General features: G+C 39.2%; 1 protein-coding gene across 1 annotated transcript in view; it reads right to left on the reverse strand.

Annotated features, from left to right (window-relative positions):
• KIF26A (kinesin family member 26A) overlaps nucleotides 1-23,359 on the reverse strand; it is a 95,837-nt gene that overhangs the window by 10,469 nt on the left and 62,009 nt on the right. Inside the window, exons 5-11 of the mRNA XM_077783938.1 lie at nucleotides 17,640-17,823; nucleotides 5,559-5,768; nucleotides 3,502-3,595; nucleotides 2,752-3,014; nucleotides 2,321-2,504; nucleotides 1,875-2,034; nucleotides 53-215 (exon numbers count right to left, since the gene is read on the reverse strand). Coding sequence (XP_077640064.1) covers nucleotides 53-215; nucleotides 1,875-2,034; nucleotides 2,321-2,504; nucleotides 2,752-3,014; nucleotides 3,502-3,595; nucleotides 5,559-5,768; nucleotides 17,640-17,823 — 1,258 coding nt within the window. The remainder of the gene's footprint in view (nucleotides 1-52; nucleotides 216-1,874; nucleotides 2,035-2,320; nucleotides 2,505-2,751; nucleotides 3,015-3,501; nucleotides 3,596-5,558; nucleotides 5,769-17,639; nucleotides 17,824-23,359) is intronic.

Consider the following 23,359-nt stretch of genomic DNA (forward strand, 5'->3'; position numbering starts at 1 on the left):
TTAGGAAAACTCATTTTCAAATGAATTAATTTCTGCTAGATTGTGAACCAACCTTGGATTTCTTCTTTCTCATGCGATGTATTCGCGATGCAAGCTGAACAGTTGTGAGAGTCTCTGCATAATTGGCTGGGGAGTCAGAAATGTGTGCAATCATAGTAGTCCTGCAGTTGATGTTCCCAAGTGATTCCCTCAACAACATTGTCAACTTGTTGTCCCTGTGCAAAAAAATTATAACACCAGGATTATTTAAAGAAACCACCACCTTTTTTTTGCAGAATTTTACACCACAAGCTGTGCTTTTACTCTCATGCAGGCATGGTACATGGAGATAAGAAGTATGCTCCTGTTATTGATCACACTTAAAATGTGTCTGAATGTACACATACAAAGGTACCAATATTTTAATTTATCTGCCTGTGTATTTACAGTATGGTAAGTCATTCTGTTGCTTATAAAATTGTAAACCAATTGACTGATAACTAGTTTTCTCAGGGTTAGGTCATACTACCCAAAAGAGCTCATGAGTGCTGTATTTTCAGCTGAACAGACTTAGTACCTGGGCAGTTACATTCTGTGAGATCTATGCAAACACTTTTAACAATAATAAATAAAATAAGTCAACGGAAATGGTAAGAAATCTCTAAACAGATGCTAGATATCAGAAATACAAGTGTCCCCCCAGCTAATCTACTTTCCATTCTGCCACCTGTGGTCTGCTCTGACATAGCAAAAGGGAAGCAGAACTTATCTCTGAAGGCTTTCCTGGTGATGTGAAGCCTCCACTGTGGATAGTAAAGCTGACAAGACAAGTGATATTTTGTCCTCCACTGGTCTCCAAGACATCTTTCCCCACGGCTCCATGGAGTGGGAAGCTCCCTTCTCCCTGAGCAGATCCAGCCTGAGGGAACTCCTGTCATGTCTGGCCACTAAACCACAGTAGGTGACCAAGCTGAGGATCTGCCCTTCCCTATTCTAACCCATCCATCCTTTACTCCATACACAAGCCTAGCAAGTAGCCTGAGGAAAATATCTCTCTGCCTAATGCAGAAAGGAAAAAAACACCTGTTTGAGATGCATCACTAGATAAATATGTGAAATGACATGATTGATAATGCATTATAACTTTGTGTTGTTGTTAAGACAAGCAGCAATTAAATTTAAGGACTGAAGGCCAAGTTCTGGTAAGGGTGCTTACAATGTGGCTGTTGTCTTTAAGCTGGGCTCCCCACAGGTGTGTTTGACACAAAATTGTTGTCACAGACACTCCACAAAGGAACACACCTAAACATTCACTTCTGCTAAACTAATGTGCAAAATGGTGGTCTTTTTTTTTTTCATTTAAAAGATGTATCATCCAAAAAGACACACAGAAATAACAACTTTTGATGACCATACTTGATCAATACTCAATTATTTTCTAAAATTTCAGTACAATTTTTACATTTTCAAAAAGAAGAGAAAATCCTATGAAATTTGTGTTCAATTATTCACTAAGTCTAGCTGGCTGAGATCAGCCAGAAATTCCAAAACCAGGAAACAAAGAGAGAGAAGGAAGGAAAACATCTTAGCCATTTTTCCCTCTCAACTCTCCCCAACACTTCACCCAAATTCAGTACTTACCAATATACCATTTTTGGCCATCTAACTAAGAATTTCACATTACTTGAATATTTGAAAACCTGTGTGTATGTTAGTATGGACAAGTAGATGAACAGATATGTCTACCTGTATGAGTGACTTTAAAAGAAGACAGATTCCTCTCTGACAGCATTTCTTTTAATTCATATTATGTGAACAGCAAATTGGTGATGCAATCCATTTCTCAGGTAACACCAGCCACAAATTTAAGATAATGCAGACTAGAATTCACTTACTTATATGGCACATGCTTAGCACCATTAATTAAGGCCAAAATTACGTTGCCCAGGGCAGAGAGAGACAGACACAGAGAGCCTCCTCCATCTCGGCTCTTGCTCAGCACTTTTTCACAGCTCCCTAGATCAATGAGATGCAAACGACTGCGGCCTCCAGACACTAAAACAAAAAGGGGAAAAACAGTTGTACATCACGTTCTTGTATGGACTCAAGCCAAACTTGGTATTCAGAAGGCATTCAAATGAGGAGAATAATGAATACAGAATGGAATAATGACCACATTAATATTTAATTGTAAGGAAACTAGATATTAGTCACAGCTACAAAAGTTAAAGGTGACTCAACTGGCTTGAGAGATCATTTTTAAGTTAATTGCAAATTATTATTAAAACTAATGGAAGACCACATCATTTAAAAATAAACAATATGGTAAGAGCATTCATACTTCCTCCTTTGCCACTCTTCTCCATGCGATACTGGTATATGTGAAGAGTAAAGAGCATGTGTGAATTCCTCCTATCTTCCTCCTCACATTCAGGCTTGCTGGTGCTTCTGGCAGCAATTGCAGCATCAAGGAAAAAGGCAGCTTTCTCTGCTGTTGGGGCCCTTAGCTCACTTTGGTTTTGAAGCTTGAATATAGACAAGAAAATGACTAATTAGCACAGGGGCATTTTTTTATTATTTTTTGCTGAACATGCTATAAATCTCCAGGGCACTAAGAGAAACAAATATGTACACCATGGGAGATGAGCTTATAAATTAAAAGCAATACATTTTTTTTACAGGCTTAAAAGTTGTCATAATTGTTGTCAGATAAAAGGAAATAAAAAGTTGAAGAAAGGCTCAGAAAAATCTATGTTGTGATACTCATTATACCTGGGTTCCACATATTGGATCTTCTCTCAGATAAACCCCAGGAGACTGGCCATCCTGAAGGCTGCCAGTGGCTACTTCAGCTAACAAATCCTTAAGGTTTTCATCTTTGCCACTGATCTCTACAGCAGATACTCTAATAGAGAAACGAGTTCCAGTTTTTTCTTTACGTTCATTGATCAATTTGAAGAGCCAAGAAATTGCACAGGGGATGATACCAAGGCTTTGTGTGGAGTTATCTTTCCCAATCATGGTAAAAGATTTTCCTAGAATGAAAAGACAAGCATAAACACAATTAACCTTTCTTGTACAAGGTAGTGTGTCTTCATATTGCCACTTGATATCATCATGGCATTACATGTAATGCCATGTGCTGCACAGATAAGGAAAAGAACAGATTAAAAAATTCAAAGTATTTAATTAATAATCATTACTATTTATTCAATTAGGTTTGCAAGTTTTGTAAGCCAGACCCACAGCAAATTAACGTTAAAAACATCTCTGATCTTTTGATTCTCATCACAATGCACCTACATAAACTTGCTCTTGAATAAGCTAATCTGATGCTACATTTTACCTTTTCAAATTAAAACTTACAATCACAGTGTAGAAATAAACCATGATAAGTTTGCAAAGCTAATTAAAAAGAAATTCTAATCTATTCATATACTCCAGGTTTATTGTTCCAGGAGCTGACAGCATGTAATTACCAGACTGACATAGTAATTAACTGTAACGAATTTGGGAGCTCACCAAGCTTGACATGACCAAAGCAAAATATGCAACCATCTGCACCATTCACAACAGACTGGATTACTTCTGCTACCGTTCCAGAGCATACCTCAGCCTGAAAGAAAAATTGGAGACAAATAAGTGAAAGAGCATATACTGCTGTGGTTTTTACTATTCTCCTGTAATGAAATGAACGACTCAATATTTTTGAGGTGCAATATTCTCCCCATTTTTATGGCATCAGTCCTATTATTTTAGTAAGTATGCTATCTTAAAAAATAATAAAATATGCTACTACAGCCTAAAATAGTTTTCAATTCTATTAAACCTATTCTCTTGGAATATTGATTCTATGACTAATGTAGCAAACTGAATGCTATCCAACCAGGCTTCCTGCTGGTATAATAGCTTAGCCAAAGATATTCAGTAATAGTAGCAACTCCACTGAAATTAAGCTACTCAGGAGTGCTCACAGGAATTAAAAAGACATCCATACTGGAGAAAATGCATTAAGATCCCTGAATAAGATTTCATAGTATCACATTTTCCTCTTCCAGTGGAAACATCATCATTAATAAAAAAAAAAACTTGCTAAAATACTTGATTGTGCTAAAACCAGTTTATCCACATCAGGGAAGGTTTCAAATACACAGTAGGATGATCTATTAAGTACAGCAACTGAGGGTAGGGGAGGGGGCTGCTGTAAATATGTAACTACAGTGAAATGATAAGGCTCTGTTTGCAGATGCATGGCAGCAAGCTTGCCTGCAGCAATTACACCCCCACAGAAGGGGCTGCAGTGGCCAGCGTCTCCCAAAAACATCACAACAGGCCACCCAAGTCTGCTACTAGGAACTGAAAAGCCATCCCAAACCAGGGGTCAACACCCTGCAGGACTGGTGCCAAAAGCAGCAGACACACAGGCTGTGACCAGCAAGGCTGACAGCACAAGGTAAGAAAACCTCACTTCCAGTTCTGGACTCATGTTGCATACTTCTGCACAAAGACCCTGTTTGAACTTAGGCATGATCTAAAAACAGCTTTTGGATGTGGCCACCTGTGCTTTGGGCACTGATGCGTGTGGGAAGTTATTCTCCATTTTTAGTGCTTGTCTAGAAATTAGACTCAATAGATAGTTTCTTATCTACAGTCTAAGACCCAAAAAATTAAACAAAAGCCTAGGAGAAGATCTGAGGAGGGGATTATGAACTAGACCCTGTCATATTTTCTCAACATCAATAGACTATTTTTACCTTGGATACTTTGCACTATATTTTTCACCCTAATTTTTTTTCCAGCCGTTCAGACTTGGTGTAGCCCTTCAAATGCTGTTGAATTAGTTCTTTTTAAAGCTGTTCTAGGATTTTATTTTCTGAACCAAAGATTTTTCACAGAAGGAATTATCAGATGTCCATGAGTGCAACCCTCACTGAATATACAGCAGACCCCAATCCTCTCAAAGACCAGCCATCCTGTCTGTGTAGCAGATTTCAGGTCTGAGGCTATTACTGAATAAGTGCTCCCTTTTGCAGGCCAAAAGAAAGACATGCATTACCATCAGCACAACCATCAACATAAAATAATCAGTCAAAACCACAGTAAAAACAAACTGGAAAAGGTGCAGATAATATAAAAGCTCCCTGTTCCAGTAAAACAATCCCAAGGGGTTAGCTTTATCTTTCCTCCTAACAGCATTTAGTTTAACATTAAGCACATGTTTATTTCCCATTGAAAGTTTTGGGGAAGGACTTTGTTTCAGTCCCATCAAATGGGTTAAAACCTAGCTGGATGGAAAACTGGATTTCAAGCTGGCTGTGTGCCTTTCTTTAACAAGAAAATACACAAGAAGGCAATTTCATCAGCAAATCTATCTCCCCAGCTATTATTCCTTTATTTTACATTTCAACTGAACAGAAGATGTAAGAATTTACCCACTTGTCTATTAATTAGCATGTTTTTTCCAGGCATTAAGACAACTCATTCAAATAAAATTCCCCAGAAACAGAAGAAACTCCTCAGGCAATCAAATGCAGTGGCCAAGAGAAGACTCAAGAGGTTTATGTGAGTGACTCCAGTACCTGTGAAGCGTCCTGGGGGAAAACTGCATCAAAGGCAAACATCTTTGGGACAGCAACAACACCTCTTCTGTGACCTGCATTGGAAGGCCCATTTGCTGCTGGATCATAAAATGTGATTTGCTTTTTTCGTGGGTCTACCTTTAGGAAGGACATGGATTCAGACGTTTCATGTGTCCCTTGAGAGGAACAAATCCTTACCATCACTTTCACCTGCAAGGATTCAGAAGAAAGCAACAACCTGAGTTCCCAGCTACAGATAAACATATGCTAAGCATTCCTCCCAAACCCACTCCCTTTCCCATGATGTGTTTGTTTATCTTGTTTAGGTGTGTCAGAACAACCGTGGGACAAAAACGGAGCCAGATTTTCCAGCCTGGGGTCTTCACTGAACTAATTAGGTTTCAAAGGTGCACTTTGTCTCTTCAGCTGACACTGTTCCAGTTTTACCAATTCAATTTATAAATGTCTGATCTGCAAATATGATCCACTGTAGGTGTAACATGATGCCAAAGAAAAGAAAATTCTAGTCTCCTGCCTTTCAAGTACTCAATGTGACCGAAGGGACACTTTGAAAACCAGTCTGAATAACACAAGGCTCAGACAGCTACTGCATTAGAAATAAGTCTAGAAACTTTCAATTTCTCATTCATATTATTCTAATAAAAAGGTGTCTTTCTTACAACTGTCCCAGGCAGTTGCCTTTATGCTGTCATTGCTAGGCTCTTCAGTGCTTAGCTGCAGATTTAATGGGGGGAGGCGGGGGTGGGGGGGGGGGGTGGGGGGGGGGGGGGAATGGAAAGAAGGGAAAATAAATCAAACCACAAACCACTAAGAGGTCAAAAAGCTTGGAAAGAACCCTCTCACAAAGGTACATTTTTATTGCAGCACTACAAATGATGATATCCTACACAGGGGTTTTTAAGACAGCATCTTTAGAAAGCTCTGACATGTTGGCTGTGATTTCCAAAGCACCTTATGAAAGCCAAGTGACCAGGTCTAAGGAAAATTCAGCAACAGCTGCGCACCTGCTTCTTTTAAGCTTCCTGGAAATCATACTCTTACTTTAAAAACCTGTGAAATACTGCCTCACACCCACTTACAACCATTTATCCTTATGAAATGCTCCCATGTCAGAACCAGCATGTTTTATACAGCTTGCACTGAAGTAAATTACTATTACAGGTGCAACTTCAACTCTGAACTGCCCTGCAGATCAGACTTCAGAGAAAAGCAATGTTCAGTGAGAATTACTTTTTCCATGGTGTATGAAATGTTTCAGTAACAAGCTGAACAACAGCACAATCTCCTTATTCAACTACCACACAACTCTCACAGCACCAGAGTTAACCAGGTAGTTGGAGAGCCTCCATGGCTGCGATATACCACAGCTGAAATAATTTACATATGCACTGTCCACAGCACTCATCAGCACCTTCCTATTCTGCAACACAGCTACTGAGCCACGGAACACCCACTCCTGGGTTTAGTGGTGGGCCTGGCAGTGCTGGGTTAACAGCTAGACTTGATCTTGAAGATCCTTTCCAACCTGGATAACTCTATGGTTCAATTAGCCAGGCTCACTTTTAGCCCTGAGCTGGATATTGCATGTAGAAGCTGGGTTTAAAAGCATTTGTCTCTGATAAAGAATGATTCTCTATTTCAGTAAGATTTTAGCTAAATGTAACCTTAAATGTGCCAGAACAATTTGGCTCCTACTTACTTTGTTTCAAGAACATTATGCCATTAAAATGGTGTGCACTTACTTCATGAACACATTCTTTGTGTCTTTATTAAAAAAATGGACTGCAGTCAGCACTTCCCCATCACTTCTGTGTCCACAGAGATACAAGCAAAGGAAGAACCAAAGATGAAAATCTACTTCAGCCAAGCACAGCATGTGAAATACAGGCAACAAGCGGAGACCGGAGCAGGCTGAGGCACCCTCAGGGATTGAGGGACACTCATACCAGACAAGATGAAACGGTGACAGCAGACACATCTGCACCCAGTGTGTGCAGTGAAATGCAGTGGCCAAGCCAGGATGATCCACAGCAGATGTGGGAGCAGCAGGAAGCACCATGCTGAACTGTCCCTTCCCTCTCCAGCTGGCGAGGACAGGTAATTCGAACATTTACATTCTCAACTGTCCCATTCTTCCATCTCCCTCTCTCTATGGGGGCTAAGCTGCACACGGGCATCCCTACACAGTTCCTCAAGCACCCTCAAAGGAAATATTTTCCACAAAGCAGCTCTAAAAGCTTTTCCCCAACATTTCTTCCTGTAAACAAAGAGGTTAAGAAACAACCACCCCTTCCCATAAACACTGCAGGAGGCTCCACCAAACACAGCAGCAAATTCTTCTAGCTATTGACTAAGCTGCCCCCTGATTCAACACTTTATTTTCTTTCGCCTTTCACAGGGCAAAAGAAAATATGAAAATACAGCCCCAGAAAACAAGCAAACCTTAGAATAAATGAAACAGCTGCCTGAAAAGCAAAGTGCATCAGAGGTGACACACTCAAGGCTGTTTCCCCATAAAAGCTGCATGAAGCCAGCTTTGTGTATTAGCCTGCTAGCTCAACCTTGACATGCTACCAAGGTGCTCATAAAAAATAACCTCCCTCAGGGTAAAAAAAAAAAAAAAAAGAAACAAAACCTAAATATATAAATATATATAAGTATAAATGCCCACTTCAGGGTCACTTGATTAAAATGAATTTTAAAATATATGCTGTTTTCAAAGCACTTACTTAAACAGTCCTTTCTGTTCTCTCTTCCATCTATTATTAGATTATAGCAGCCAGAGCTTGGATAAGAGAAAAATTGGTTTGCTCCTGACCAAAACAGCAAGTTACCTCCATCAGAGCATTGCTCCCTCTAAACACAATGATGGCTTCACCCACAGGAAATCCTTGTGTAACAAATTAGCTTTTTAAGACCACCTCTCTGAATCAGAAAGATACAAAAATAGCTTCCCACAATGGATCAGACCCCAAACTTAACAGGACTCAAGGGTCACCTTCATGTTTACAATGGAACTGAGCTTTCAAGACAAATGTGAGCGGGGGGAAAAGAAAAGCAGCTTGAGGGACTTCCTCTTTTAGTGTTTTGTGTATAAAAGCTGATTTGCAGAGTAGAAAAATAGATTTCACATTTCATTTCCCTGCCCACTAAATATATCTGTATGTGATATCTGTCAGTAATTTTAGAGTTATAATGTGCCACACTCATTCATGATGCTAAGCCAGGCTGATTTCACTCAGAAATAAAGCAGAAATGCTCATGGATGTACCATCAAGCACATAGATTACTCAAACATATCCCTTCACAAGAGCAAAAACTAAGAGCAGGCAGATCCCAGGTGCATGCACATGCTTCTGTGTGTACAAAGGAAAGGTTTGGTGTAATACTGTTTATTCTTCTCACACTTCCTGCATGCCTGTGGTTGAGGACCAATCTTAAGTGACAGGTTTATAGTCTCAGCTCCGAAGTTCATCCCAGTATTCTTCTGGAGTTAATACTGCAGGAAAACAGTACAGTGTGAGTACTACAGAGCCAGCATGGCTCTTGCCTTAAGGATCAATTTAACTGCAGCTTCTCCTGTGTCTCTTTATCTACTTCTCACACAAAAGGCATGCTCACCTGTAGAGACAGCAGTATGTGGTGCAGGAAATCATCCAGAAACAAGGGCTTGCAGCGAGGGGAGGATTCAGGATAATACAGGGCCTGTAAATATTAAAGTAACTCTGGCCCATAACTAGGGAGCAAATCAGCAATGACTGCACTCTAATGCTTTGCTTATGAAAATGAATTATTAAGTGCAATTAATTTCAGGCCCACTCAAGATCACACCTTTTGTGGGTGATTATTTTACAATATGTCCAGGTTTCTGGGCTCAACTCCAAGTGCTTACATGCTTACATTTGTACAAAGCAAGGAAACACAAGGAATTTAGTGGAGAATGAATAAAGAAATGGAAGAATGACAGGTCTAAAGGAAAAAGAACAGGTTGGGGAGTGGGAATTAAAGCGAGCTGAAAGGATTAGGGGTGAGGGGAAAGAGAGAGAACACAAAAAATGAGAAGAAAATACAAGTTTGATGATTTCAGAAAAGTCATCTCAGGCTCAGGGCACTCCACAACTCTTATATTCCTTAAGGAGAGCTAACACAGACATCCATCCTGTGATGGGAATGACCCTTTTTGCTAAAAGTTGGTATTATTAATACCTTTCTTCCCCTTTTGTTGTTTCTTCTTCAACGCAAAATAAAGAGAACACCACAAAGTAAAAATCACAAGTGAAAGTTTATAATTATGAAGGACATAAGACTTTGTATATAGTTTTTCATGCAGGCATTGAATACTGGATAGAGGCTCTATTTTAATGAGGGTGTTGATGGAAAAAGAGGCTAGATTTGTATTTGAGTTCAATTTATGTAAATAAAAATAAAACACAAATATCACAATATTTGCACATTATTAATATTTTCTCAGTGCCTGAAGACAGCCTAAGTCACAGAAACAACTGAAGTATCTCATTAATTAACTGACTCTAATCTGGTGAGGTTTGTACACTGAGGGTTCACACTCCATTACTGAACTTTTCCAAATTTGTGTATATGCAGAAACCAGGAGGTCAGCAGAATTGCTGAAGGAAATCCTATTAAAATCAAAAATGTTTGGGAAAAGAAGATGGTAAATATATTTTGAATATGTCATTACAAGAGAAAGAATTCAAAAAAATAAATAAACAAGCATCTGATTTGGAAAAGCTCTAGAACTGGGTGGCAGAAGGTCAGAGGCCCCTCACCCAGCACAATAACGGATGCAATTTTAACCCTTCACTGGCAAGGGTGAGAGAAATTTTCCAAGCAATCAAAGAATTTTTTTTTTTTTTTAAGTTCATCTGTCAGCCTACTGTAGAAGTCAGGGCAAAGAAAGGCAATAAAAGAAAACAGCCACTAGAATTCATTTGTTCCAGCTATGCAAGGGATGGATGCTGAAGCATAAAAACAAAAATCACACCAGTTTTATGCAAACATATGGAATTTTAAGGAGACAAATTTGCAAAAGGATAGATTTCTTTAAAAAAAATAATTAGGGGGAAAAAGAAAAGTCCTCTGTGTGGAAGACAAGGCTATGTGGAGGACTCTGGGGCAAAACCCCATAAAGTTTTAGAAACATCTGATGAGATCACAAGAGAATCACAGATCCACTCAAATATCAGTTGGAGCCTGGAGGCAAAACTCTAGACCTTGAGATCTTTAACCTTTATGAAAGTCAAATCTAGATGGATATTTAACAGTTTTCACCTGAACATCAAAATATCTCAGAAACTGAGGGATGTACATCCTGGTGGGCACCAGCCCTTCCTCCCCTTGCAGCACTCCTCCTCATTTGAGATTCCATTTCACACAAGGGTCACAAGGAGAGACCTTCTGCCCCACTGTTGTGTGGAGTCACTGCTCCCATGCTGTGACCTTCTCCAGCACTGCCACATGACCCATTGGTATGTGCTCATGATTTCCAGATGTCCCCAACACACTGAACCAGCTGGAGAGGAGGAGAACAGCACACGGGAGTCCCACCAACCAAAGCAATGGGCTGGGTTCAGGATGCATCACGACAGTGCAGAGCGTCAAGTGTATGTCAGTGCCAGAAAGAAGTCTGGAAAAAGGAAGAGACAGACCAAAAACCTATGAAATCAAAACTTTGAAGCAACTGACAGCTGAAGGTGAGATGGATAGTCAGAGGCAAACTAACAATTTTATCTAGTAAGGCCCATATTATTTGGATCTGAACTGAATGGAGCTATAGTAAAGCCACACATCAAAGAATACAAAACTCCAAAACCAGTCAGGCATGTATTGTCCCAGAAGAAATCAGGTCCAAGCCTGAATTTGCAGAGAAAAAAGCCACTGATAAACAGAGAGAATGACACAATCCTACATAATTCTAGATAGAAACAGACAGGAGATTGACAAACAGGTTCTCATAGATTATTATCCCGTAATCAAGAGAGGTGGAAAGGCTTTAAACTCTGAGATCAGAGAAAGGGGAAGGATCATCTCACACTTAAAGAACCAGATGATTTTAATCCAATTCCTAAGACTATAATGGATTTCTACTACATATTTTAGGCAACAAATAAAAAATATATATATATATATATATCATAGAAAATTGGTCATTCATCTTTCAGTGGAGGGTGCCCAACACTCTGCACAGTTTAATTAGGGACAGACATGTAGACAGAGAAGACTCCACTAATTCACTTAGGTAATGACTAGATTCCATGGCATTTTGAATGTTGAGGAAATTAGGGTCCTGACCCAGCCAAGTATGTTAGCACAGGCATAACTGTAACATATGGTACCTCCTTTGAAATCAATGGATGTGCAGTGTTTATGTTTCTGTAGTGATGCTTTGTTAGCATCTGATGCTCATATAGTTGTCAAGTTTCATATTAGACATAATGAGAAGGAAAAAATGAAAAGGAGTGGATTAAAAAGCATGTAAGATTTTCAAATACACGTGTTCAAGACTTTTTTACTAAAATGAACTCTGTCTATTTTTTGGGAAGGTGCTGGCACTACACTGGAATCCATTTTAAAAATACTGGTCATATTGTGCATTACAGCAGTATCATAATCCCTAAATGAACAAGCAATTTGGTCTTTAGCAATAAATGTCATTATAACAAATTTGAATGGACACTAAATATTCCCTAGAAACACGTATCCTTGACAGGCATTGTGCAGCCAGGAAGTTAATTTTGTCCAATGTTCACAAAATGGCGCATAACAGCAGGTTAATTAAATAACTACGCTAAGACACCCACCATTCTGAATTAAGATTTCTTACCAAGAAATTACAAGGAATTCAGATTCCATTGAATAAAGACCATTTTCCAATAAAATCACTTATTTTTCAACTACAGTGTAAATCAAATTACAAAAGTCCTAGTTCAGAGCCAATATTTTTCATGGATTTAATTGTAACTGACAGATATATAACCCTTGCTAAATTGTTTTACCGTGGGTGGTTCTTACAAGCCTTTCATATACTGCCACTACCAATGGATGGCAAATTTATATGCGAAATTGCCACACTAGCATAGACCATCTAGCTCCCCTGGGAGAACCTAAAACAGAAAGAAAAAAAAAAAAAACACTTATATATAGTACTCTGCTAAAAAACAATTGATTCTCAGAAAACATGATGAAAAACTATTTCATTTTTTCAAGGTGAAAAACAAAGTACAAGATCTTATGTATTTTTATCTCACTTTTCCACATTTTTGTTTAAGCAGTTCAAGGTGTTTTGGTAGGGATGCAAGTACCTTGGATGATACAGTGATGATACATTGATAGGCAAGTGCTTACTCTGATACATGACTTATATCAGAAATAACGCTTCAGCCATTAGGGAGCAAGGAGCAGTAAAGATGACAAAATTAAGAACCTATTTGTTATCCGTCATCAAACCACCATAAGAACCAGTGAATGGGACACACAGCACACTTAAGACAACCCTCCATGATCAGTAAATCATATTAGCAGTACCTTAGCTATGGCTTAGTAAAGCATAAATGGAAGTAAATGTCTAAAACTCATAAATGGAGAGTAGTATGTATATACCTGCCCAAGAAACATGTCTGACAATTCAGGCTCTCTTTAAATGCTCCACTTCAATTGTCTCATATAGGAGCATTCTGTCATTCTAACATTAAAACAATTGACAGAATCCTTGGAAGAGACAAGCACTTAAAGTTGCTGCTGTAAGTGATGCAGTATTATAAAGAATGAGCTGAATAGAACCCCAGAACATAACATTTTGCATGAAAAAGGCTTCCTACCATGCTAAAGAAAAATAGCCCATTAGGATGCTATACAGCAGCCACTGTAAAAAGGATGTCTTTCTTAATACCACAATATGATAAATTATCTTAAGTAGCACATTAATGTCAGAAATTGAGTATAATCTAACTTCTTTCCAGTGACAATATTAAATGGCTTTCAGATGTCTTTCCTACTATTCTGACATTAAATTTAATAACACCCAGAGAGACCACAAAAATGATTCAGTTACAAGAATCATACTGCACTGGATCATTGCCTTTTAAGTAGGATTCAACTAAATGGTTTGGACTCTGATGCTTTTGGCACATTCAAGAGAAAGGTATGAATTTTGCTACGTAACATTTATCAGCTAGTGTGTAAAATTCCTTTCAGTATCCAGTTTGAATTGATAGTGGGATCTTCCTTTGTGCATGAGTTGATTACTGTTGATTATATGAAACACAGGTCCAAGGCAGACCTGCTGTTCTAAATTGCTGCTTTTTTTTCAACTTTTCTCTGCTTGGTATTCCTGCATGTTGACAACCCCAGCAAGCACCTGTGAGAGTGTATAACATTTTGCAATATTACTAAAGGAAATTAAGCAAAAGGCGTAATTAAAGATTTATATCACAGGACAAGTCCACACACTTCTTCTGAAATTATTATATGCAGAAAAAAGGTATTTCTGAAATGTAAAAGAGATTATTAAGACATTTATTTTCCACCTTCCAGAAGAATACTTGAAACACTTAGAAATTATAAATACAAATTGCAAAAGATATGTAAGGGCTCTCTGCTGCAGTAAGTCTCAAATAACAAATGTATTCAACCACAAAAGCCACACAACAATTTCACCACAGAAGAACTGGATGATACACATGGAGATAATGATGTGAAATTAGGACTAAATTTAGATCTTGGGCTCAAATAATCAAAAACTGAGTGCAAATGCAAGAACTGGCCATCACAATCTCTCCACATTCCTGCCTCGCCCAGCAGTGCTCACAATGCAAAGTAACTGTACCTGCTGCAGCCATGCAGCTTATGAAAAGCAAGAACTCAAGCCCCTTCTTTTCCCCACATGTGTGCTCAAATGTTCAAGACCATTGGCAGGACCTGATCAGTTCTAGATGCCACAGAACACAAGATAGTCCACATGCTACTTTCAATCAGTTCTTTAGATTCAACTGTTCCATCACACAGTTCAGAAACACTTTTATTTCTCTGTTAGCCTCAAAAATTATATCACATTTTCAACACTGCTTCTGTGTATCTTACAATGTATTGAACCAACCTTGAGTATCAGTGGATGGAAAGAATGATAAGAATTACCATTGCAGAGACAACACAGAAAGCCAGTCATATTTGCCATTGTAAATGCTTCAACATGTATTTTACTCTAAGCTTCCAGTGGATTTATGAGAAATGGGACTGCACAGAATGTGTCAGTACAAACAATAATTAGTCACTGTAGTATTCAGGCACTGCTCACGTAGAATAAATAGTATTTTGGCACAGTTGGCATATCATTCATCTCCTCATTTTTTCATAAAGGGAGGCACATTCCTCTCATTGAAGCATCCTGGACACTGCAAGGGTTTTCAGTTTGTCACTTCTATTTTTTATTCTTGCAGAACAACTTCTCCTCAGAGATGAGGGAGGAAAAGGCTGCTCCACCAGCTGTTCAACTCACTGTAAACACACAGAATAGTGAGGGACACTGCTGACGTGGGAATGATCACCCAAACCACAACAGAGTACCAACCACAGCCACAGATGCTGTGCTAGGAAAAAGTGATTCCAGAATTCACCACTGATTCTGTTCCATATGTGTATCTTATATTCATTATTGGACAGGCTGCAAAACAAGGCAAGGAAAATGACAGGAGCAATGTAAAGTAAAAAGATGTTAGAAGAGAGACTGATGTTAACAGAGGACCACTGCACAACTGCCAGTGTTTACTGACTGCTCTGTCCATTGCTGTAATACTTAAAGCAGTGAGGAGGAAAAGTAACTACTTTGTTCCCATCACCCTCATCATGAGACACCAGCTGAGTAAATCTTCATCAGCAGAAGCTGATGAGTGGGAAATAATGGAGAGTGTTAATGCATAGTGAGCTAAATGCTACCAAAAGCTGTTTGGCATTGCTCAGAAAAGGTGAAACTATGAATTTTTTGCACTAAAGAACACCTAAGAGTGATACTTCTCCTTGGATCACAAGTTCTAAGAATTCAGACACATGAAATTTCATTTGTGCTGGCTCATAATTTTTAGAAAAAGCTGTATTGATTGAGGTTTTTTTAAGGCAAACATTGATATTTATAAAGTTGCAAAAGAGAAATGGGTTAAGAAAAATTTAATACATACTGCAGATCTTACACTGTGTTTTGGAGATGGCTATTTTGGGTTTTGAGGAGCATTAAAACTGGTAACTAGCCTACCCCGTCACTATTTGGATGCTCTAAATCTCAAGTCAAGAAAAAAAAGGATGATTCAATTAACAGAGATCTCTTGCCCTCTCCAGAAAAGCATAGGATTCTTCCAAATTGTGGTCAACAAGTAGTTTGGTGAGAAGGACACAGCTGGAATCCTCACAGATTCTCAGAATACACTGAGCTGGAAGGGACCCACGAGGATCACTGAGTCCAACTCCTGGCCCTGCAGGGAACCATCCCCAAGAATCATAACAAACAGAATCTTCAATACTCTATGATCCTTGCAGGTCCTTCCAACTCAGGATATTCTGTGATTCTATGCTTTTACTGTTTTTAGCTGAGAGCTAAATAACAGGTATTTTGAGAGTCAAGAGACAGACATATCCCATGCTGGAAAAGCTCCCGCAGCTGAGCTGATCAGGGTCCTGCCATATCCTTGGAATTTTGGTGGAGCTTTTCCCTGGAGAAGTTCTCCACTCTACTCGCTAATGAAAAGAGTAGATAGAGCACATCATAGTAGGTGGAGCATGTCATCTCCTGCCCTCTGAAATCATGCACTTGATCACAGACTTTGTTAATCTCTTTGAAGACACCAGATAAACCAGTGCTTTCCATGAGGTACAAGTCATGCAGGGAAGTTCCACCAGCCGCCCTCAAAGCACAGATTTTGAGGCTGTAAAAAAGGCTGTAGTCTCTTGGCTTCACACAGCTGCAGAACACAAATGCAGACACAGTTTTACTGAGCTGTAGGCACAAAGGTATACAATCATACTTTAAAGGTCTTCCTAGGGCAAAGTGCCTCAGAAATGGCAATGCTCCTGGTGCCACAGCCAAGTACTGAGTCACACAGAAAAAAAAAAAAAAAAAAAAAACAGGCACAAAAAATGGGTTTTGTTAAAGCTCACACATAGAAAGGACATTCCCTCCTCTACCTGGGCATGTCTAAATTACTGTGCCACGTTTCCTGTATTCCATCATTACATCCTCTTTTCTAAGACACTGGAAAAGCAGGAGAACAAAAACAATCCATTTTCCTCTGTGACTTTTCACCTTCTTAAAATAGCCCAAATTTCTCCTTTATTTTTCATTAAGTACAAACTCAGTTAGGAAATACAGAGTATTCTTTGTGAGCAAGTGTCAGCTCCAGGTATTTAGGCTGACAAAACTCTTTATGTTAATGCTGATTTGTATAGCTACTCTAGGTGCATATTTTAGCTCTCCGGTGCACACTACATACTTCAATTCTATCTTCAAACACTAATCTCTTGTACCCTATGTAAATAAGTATTCAGACTCTGTTGTGTGGATGATTAAGCAGCTATAAATATGAATAAAGCTCCAAGTAATTGGGTTGTATTTTAATTAATTCTAGATAAACTTAGCCCGAATTTTTCCATTTCAAAGGTGCTGCATTTCCTAAGTTGGCAAGACTGCTTCTCCATTTCCATACTCTTACAATGACACGTGAAGCAGAGGGAAACAAAGCCCCCTCAGCATATCTCCTTAACCTCAGCAGAGACAGCACCAGTGCCTGAGTCCTGCTGGCAACACAGAGACAACTTCTTCCACAGCTGCATGAGCACTGGGTTTGGACCAGTGGGTTTGGATGCGAAAGGAAATTTTGTCTCTTACTCTTTGCAAAGTCCACAGGAGGTAACAGGACTCAGGCACATTCAAGTGGTTGTGGCTCTCTCTATCCCAAAACCCTTTTCTTGAGTCAATCCAGCCTTTTCTAGACTGGAAGTTTCTAGCCCAGTTAAAATTTGTGTAGAGAAATATTTTAAAATATTGAAATCCAAAGTTACCTTTCCAATGCCAGGGTTGTCCTTGATTTTGGACACAGCTCTCAGAAGGCATGGTGGTGCTGGGGGAGGACAGAGCTGCAGGATGCCACTAAAGTTAGTAGCATAAATAGAGAAGTCGTGTGTGTGTGGCAGGGGCGGATGGTATTTCTTTCTCTTCGAAGAGAGGTTAAGCTTCTGTGCTGCTCTGTATAAAAAAGCAAGAAAGGACAATGTTACTTAGGTGTTAATAGGAAACTGAACCAGACAAACAGATGCTCATTGTCATCACTGCCTGCTTAACAAATCAAGTCATTGCATTCTAATCTGATTTCATAAGGACAAGCTATCAGGACATGAATAAAGGAAATATGGGTAGAAAAATTACTGGCAAAATATTCAGTTAATTCCTCCACCAACAAAATTTCAATTATAATCAAACTTGCCCTTCTTTCCCCCAACAGCCTAATATCTGGACCCTAAAAAATGAACATCTCATTGATGTAGTAAAAAGTTGAAATAATCCCCTTGTCACTGGCAGAACCAGATGGACTTTGCTGGTGATAACATTATGAAAGTGGTTCTTTGTACTCTACAAGTTACTCAAGGCAGAGGATAGCACTCCAAGTCAGCCAGGCTCAAGATCCTCTCCTGTTGGCTGCACAGAAAATCCTTGGATAACAGGAAATTTCCTTCAAGACAGATTGGTTTTGCCTCCCCGATTCCATTCTTTTGCATTAAAATGGAAAGCTATTAAAAAGACACACTTTAATGTGCTGAATGATAATGATCCTGCTTTTGAAATGTAGAATTTCAAAACATAAAAGATGAAGAAGAAGCAAAAATTAGAACACACAATTAAAATTGTAACATTCTTCCTTGTGAATAAAAATAGGAACATAATCTGGTTTGGTTTCTTGTTTGGTGCTGCTGATGGGGAATAGTAGAAAATCTACTATTCCCCATCAGCAGCACCAAATAAGAAACCAAAACAGAAACTCTTCCCTACATCAAAATCCACATGAGAAAATAAAATTCACCCTGCAGAGTGATTATTTTAAGCAAAATAAAATATTTATGTTAGCAAGCACATGCTGGGCAACTGGGCATGGCAATGAGGGTAAAATCTCAGTTCTCTCAAAGTCAAGGACAGCTTTACCACCTGAAAAAGACACGTATGATCCAACCCTGTGATTGTCAGCAGTCCCTCCACAGATAAATATCATAAAAGCACCCAAATTGTTACCTTCTAGCATTACTTTGAATGACTGTTAGGGCAGCAAAGCACAAGGTGTCCCCCTGCCAGCATCTAGGGACATGTTGAGACCACACTACTGATGCCAGCAGGTCCTTTAGGGACAAACCACTATTCTGCTCCATGCTTGCAATATAAGGGCTTGTCACTTTGAACAAATTAGTATCTTTTTTTAATTACTACTTCATATTTTCATCATGCCTTTCAGCCCAAGATCACCAAATACTTTTCAGTGAAATCAAACTGGCACTAGCATCTGTGAAGTATTATAAGCAAACAGACCCATGGAGAAACCAAGACAGTGTTTTGCTGTCATAATGAATTAAGGATAAATCTAGAACCCCAGCCTTGCCATGCATCTTATCATTATTGTCAGGCAGCCTCAGGCTTAGTCACCTTAGTGAGCTGATCAGAGAGGGAAACTGCTCCTTTGCTTATGTTCATTGTAGGTGAGAAAAAAATTAACATCAAGAGCAGAAGCGCTGCACAGCTTCTTCCAGCTGCACTATTGGCTTCAAATGAGCAACAGTACAAAGAACTGGCTGTGTCTGAGGAGCAAAACTGGACACTTGAGTTAAAATTAGACAGCTAGTTAGTACAACAGCAGGACTCAATACAGATCTCCAAAATTCCCAGTCCTTTTCTCTATATTCCAAACTATGTGTGTGTTAACCTCCTGAACCTTTTTACCTCAACTTCTAAAGATGCAGACCCCCTACAGGCTTCCTTCTCCCTCTATAAACACTACAGTATTTAGAAAAATACAAAGATTCATGTGATGAAAAAATGAGGCTCTAGTTCCAAACTCAGAGGGAGCCTAAAGCCACTGTCTTTTGAGGAACAAGTTGGACTTTTGCCTTTGAGGAAAGAAGCAGCTTTTGACTCCTACTGCATCCTGAAACCAGCAGGAACTGCATCCCATGGTGAAGCAAAATACCACAAGCATGGCTTTATACAGAACCTCAAGAGTTTGGTGGCAATGAGAACTGATTTAACTGCCTAAATCTCAAATCCCCTTGCTAATACTTCATTCAGTAGGAAAACATATGATGAAATAGGACACCAGGAACAGAGTTGCACAGCTTCACTGGGGTTGCAGCTGCACATTAAAACCATAATGCCTCCTAAATTATATGCAGCTTTACTGTGCAGAAAAGAGTCCCTACCTGTTGGTACTGTCATTGTGAAACTCAAGACAGTCATTAGCATCTATCTCCAAGTACCAATTAACAATCCTGCTTATTATTTAATTGTCTTGTTGATTAATATGAAAGATAATGTTTATTTTCTTGTTTACATGCTATGATCCCTTGTTGAAATTATAAAAACTCCTCAAGAGAATGCCTTCAAAGTGCAATCAAGATATACATTAAATCCTGATGAAATAATTACTCCTGCAACAGATTTGGCTGAAGGAGCTCCTCTGGGAAACATACATGAAAGAGAATGAGATACAAAGGACAAATTTACTCGGGAATTGTGTGTTCAAGCAGCTAACTAAGCACCACACTCAATGCATAACTGCACCCCAAAAGGCCAAGCTAAGCAATGCATATAAAAAATGAACACAAAATGCCACTTTATACAAGTACAGCATTTCTCAAAATACCTCAGTACCACATTTGTGGGACATTTTGATAAGCAGATCCAAGATACTGAATCTGTTACTAACTGCCTTAACTTCTGCACTAGGACAGAACCACATTCAAACTGGGTCACTTTGACAATATCTGTAACTCTCCTGCACCTCCACTGTTCAAAGGACAGTGGCATGTGCTACCTAAAGCAATTAACTGCTGTAGTGCTGATAAATCCTCTTCCTGTGAGTCTGGAAGGCGATGATTTTACTAAGAAATTTGGCAAAGGGACTGTTGATGTCCATGTGAGATAACAGGAAACTGAAAGCAGAGGAACTGGAGTAGCTGTTGTAGAAAACAGTCAGTGTTTTGATGGGCAACCAGCCAACTGCACTAATAATGATGTGTGTGGTTCACACTTAAAAAGCATCTCTTGTCAGGTAAAAGTAGACAAAGCTTCATTACAGCCTCTCTGTGTTTGAATGTAAGAATGGCTTTGCCTGACACTAAAACAAGGTTATTTCTGGAGCTGGAACACCACAGACAACTTGCAAAAGCAGTATCAAACAGCTTGCAGGATTTGAATTTGTTTGTTGTTTTGTTGTTTTTTGTTTTTGTTTTTTTTCTGAAAGGGAAAGGGTAAGGATCTAATTGAAAGCATAGGGCAATTCAGGCAAAACAAAACATCAAACTATCAAACTGTAGACTCTGAATATGAATTCAAGTAATTGTCATCCTCAGCTCCTATAAAAAGCACAGTCAGTTCTTTAACAGAAAGCCAGTTGGGCAGCCCCTTTCTCATGCTCTGCTTGGGCTCCTGGACAGGTCCAGGCAAAGAGCACAACAGAAACACTCATCAATCCCTATGTGCTTCTTGCAGAACAAACAATACATTTGGTGGCATGCCAGTTACCTACTCATTAGGCCAAAATATAGGCCAAGCTGGTCTGGACATGGGCCCAAATAAATCAAGCAGAATTTGACTTCAGAAACCCCTTTACTTCAGAAAAATTCATGAGAGGATGCATTTACATGAAGCCAGTCCTGCGACACTCCAGAGTGCCAGACTTTCTGTAGTCCTTACCCAACAATGCATTTCTGAATTTACACTTAAGTTTTCAGTTGTATCTTTTCTCCAGAATTCCTTTTCTCAAGGGGAATTTGTTCCATGGAGACAGGATTGGAAAAGATCTCCTACACTGGGCCCTTTCTGTCTAGCACCAGAAAGAAAGAACTCAAGCTCATACCACATCACTTTCTATAGGGAGCCTAATTTGGTGCCATGTCCATTGCCTGACCTGCTTCTATTTCTCAAATTTAATCTTGCACAGGAGGCCCTCACACACACTTTCAGCACCACAATGGGCCATCTGACCTTGTTCAGTATCAACTCCTGTTTCCTCACAGGGAAAATTACAACCTTCAGGGAATTCTACACAAAATGTAAGCAGTAAATTTATTTGTTTCTCGGGACATGTACCAAACATTTCTCATAGCTCTGATAGAGTTTTACACTTTCCATCTACCTTGTCTTTCCTTATTCAGCCTTCACAACCCTCTTCTACAAAACACTCTTACAAGGGAAACTAAGCCCCACACCCTTCTGCTTCTCTTCCAATTAAAGCATGAGAGACATCCACAGATATTGCTTTTATCTCCAGCTGTGAGATCTACTGTCTGCATTTTGCTTAACTCTTCCCTCTTTAATAGAAGATGTCTTTTAAGACGCTCTGGAGAGTTCTTTCCTCATAGCTAGGCGTCACGGTAGAAAATAAAACTAATATATGGCACATGCAGGGGCACTCAAATATCAAATGACAAGGGACAGTCTCTAACCTGCTCTTTCCCCCACACGATTTACAGATTACTGGGTTTTCTGCCATGCATGGATGAGACCAGTGAGGAAAACCACGGCCAGATCAATTACATAATGCTCAGCACCTAGGGAACAAGACTCTGCAACAACAGTAGCTATAAAGCCTGCTCGTTGGAAAAGCCATGCCATTTTTAATTTGAAATTCTGCCTATGTTGTTAGCATGACATTTCAGATATTCTGATGTACAGCAAGCTGCTTCAAGCTTACACTCCCTGCACACATTCTGCACATTATAGCTGTGAAAGTAAACAGCACAATTTAAATCCCTAATGCACTCTTTCTGAGCATAATTTCTCCACAACTAAAGAAAATTAGATTTGAAACTTCAATAACTATGCAAAGTTATAATTTTTTTCCTTAAAACTTTGTGAATTTTATTAACCTTCAGAAGGAAGAGAGCTATGAAATATACTCTGGGACACATACTATAAATGAGTCAACTGAGATAAAGGCAGAGGACTTAATGGATGCAGTACATTTCTGGACAAACTGCCACAAGTCAGAAATAGAACTGGGAGTCTTGCTTCCCATTATTAAGTTCCACTGACAAGAATAATAAAAGAAAACTTCTGCACATTCATTTCAACATGACTCATTAAATATTAACAGTTTTAGTGTTCTTGGCCAGCCTTATCTCTCAGAGATCACTATCATTATTCACATTGTGAAAATGCTGAAGGGCTTCACTGAAAGGGTCAAGGCCAAACAAGTGTACAGTCCAAGCCTTAAATATCCTGAACTCTGGACTTTACACAAGAGTATGCTTACTCAAGACTTTTGGTTTGACCTTGACAGACATCACGGAAGTGATTTTTATCCTGATTCTGAGCCACCTCCTAAGTTTGGAAAATTATGGATGCAGGCTTACATGAGAACCAGTTGACTTTAAAGCAAAGCTTTCCCAAACTTTCCCAGTTCTCAGCTCAACAAGGCATAAACCCCCCCTCACACCCAATATCCCAACCTTTTCCTGCTACCAACCAGTTCCAAAGGAAGCAGTGGGAAAGTCACAGCCTGTCATCCTATCTGCAGTTC

Source organism: Lonchura striata, chromosome 6 (genome assembly GCF_046129695.1).
Source record: "Lonchura striata isolate bLonStr1 chromosome 6, bLonStr1.mat, whole genome shotgun sequence".
Lineage (NCBI taxonomy): Eukaryota > Metazoa > Chordata > Aves > Passeriformes > Estrildidae > Lonchura > Lonchura striata.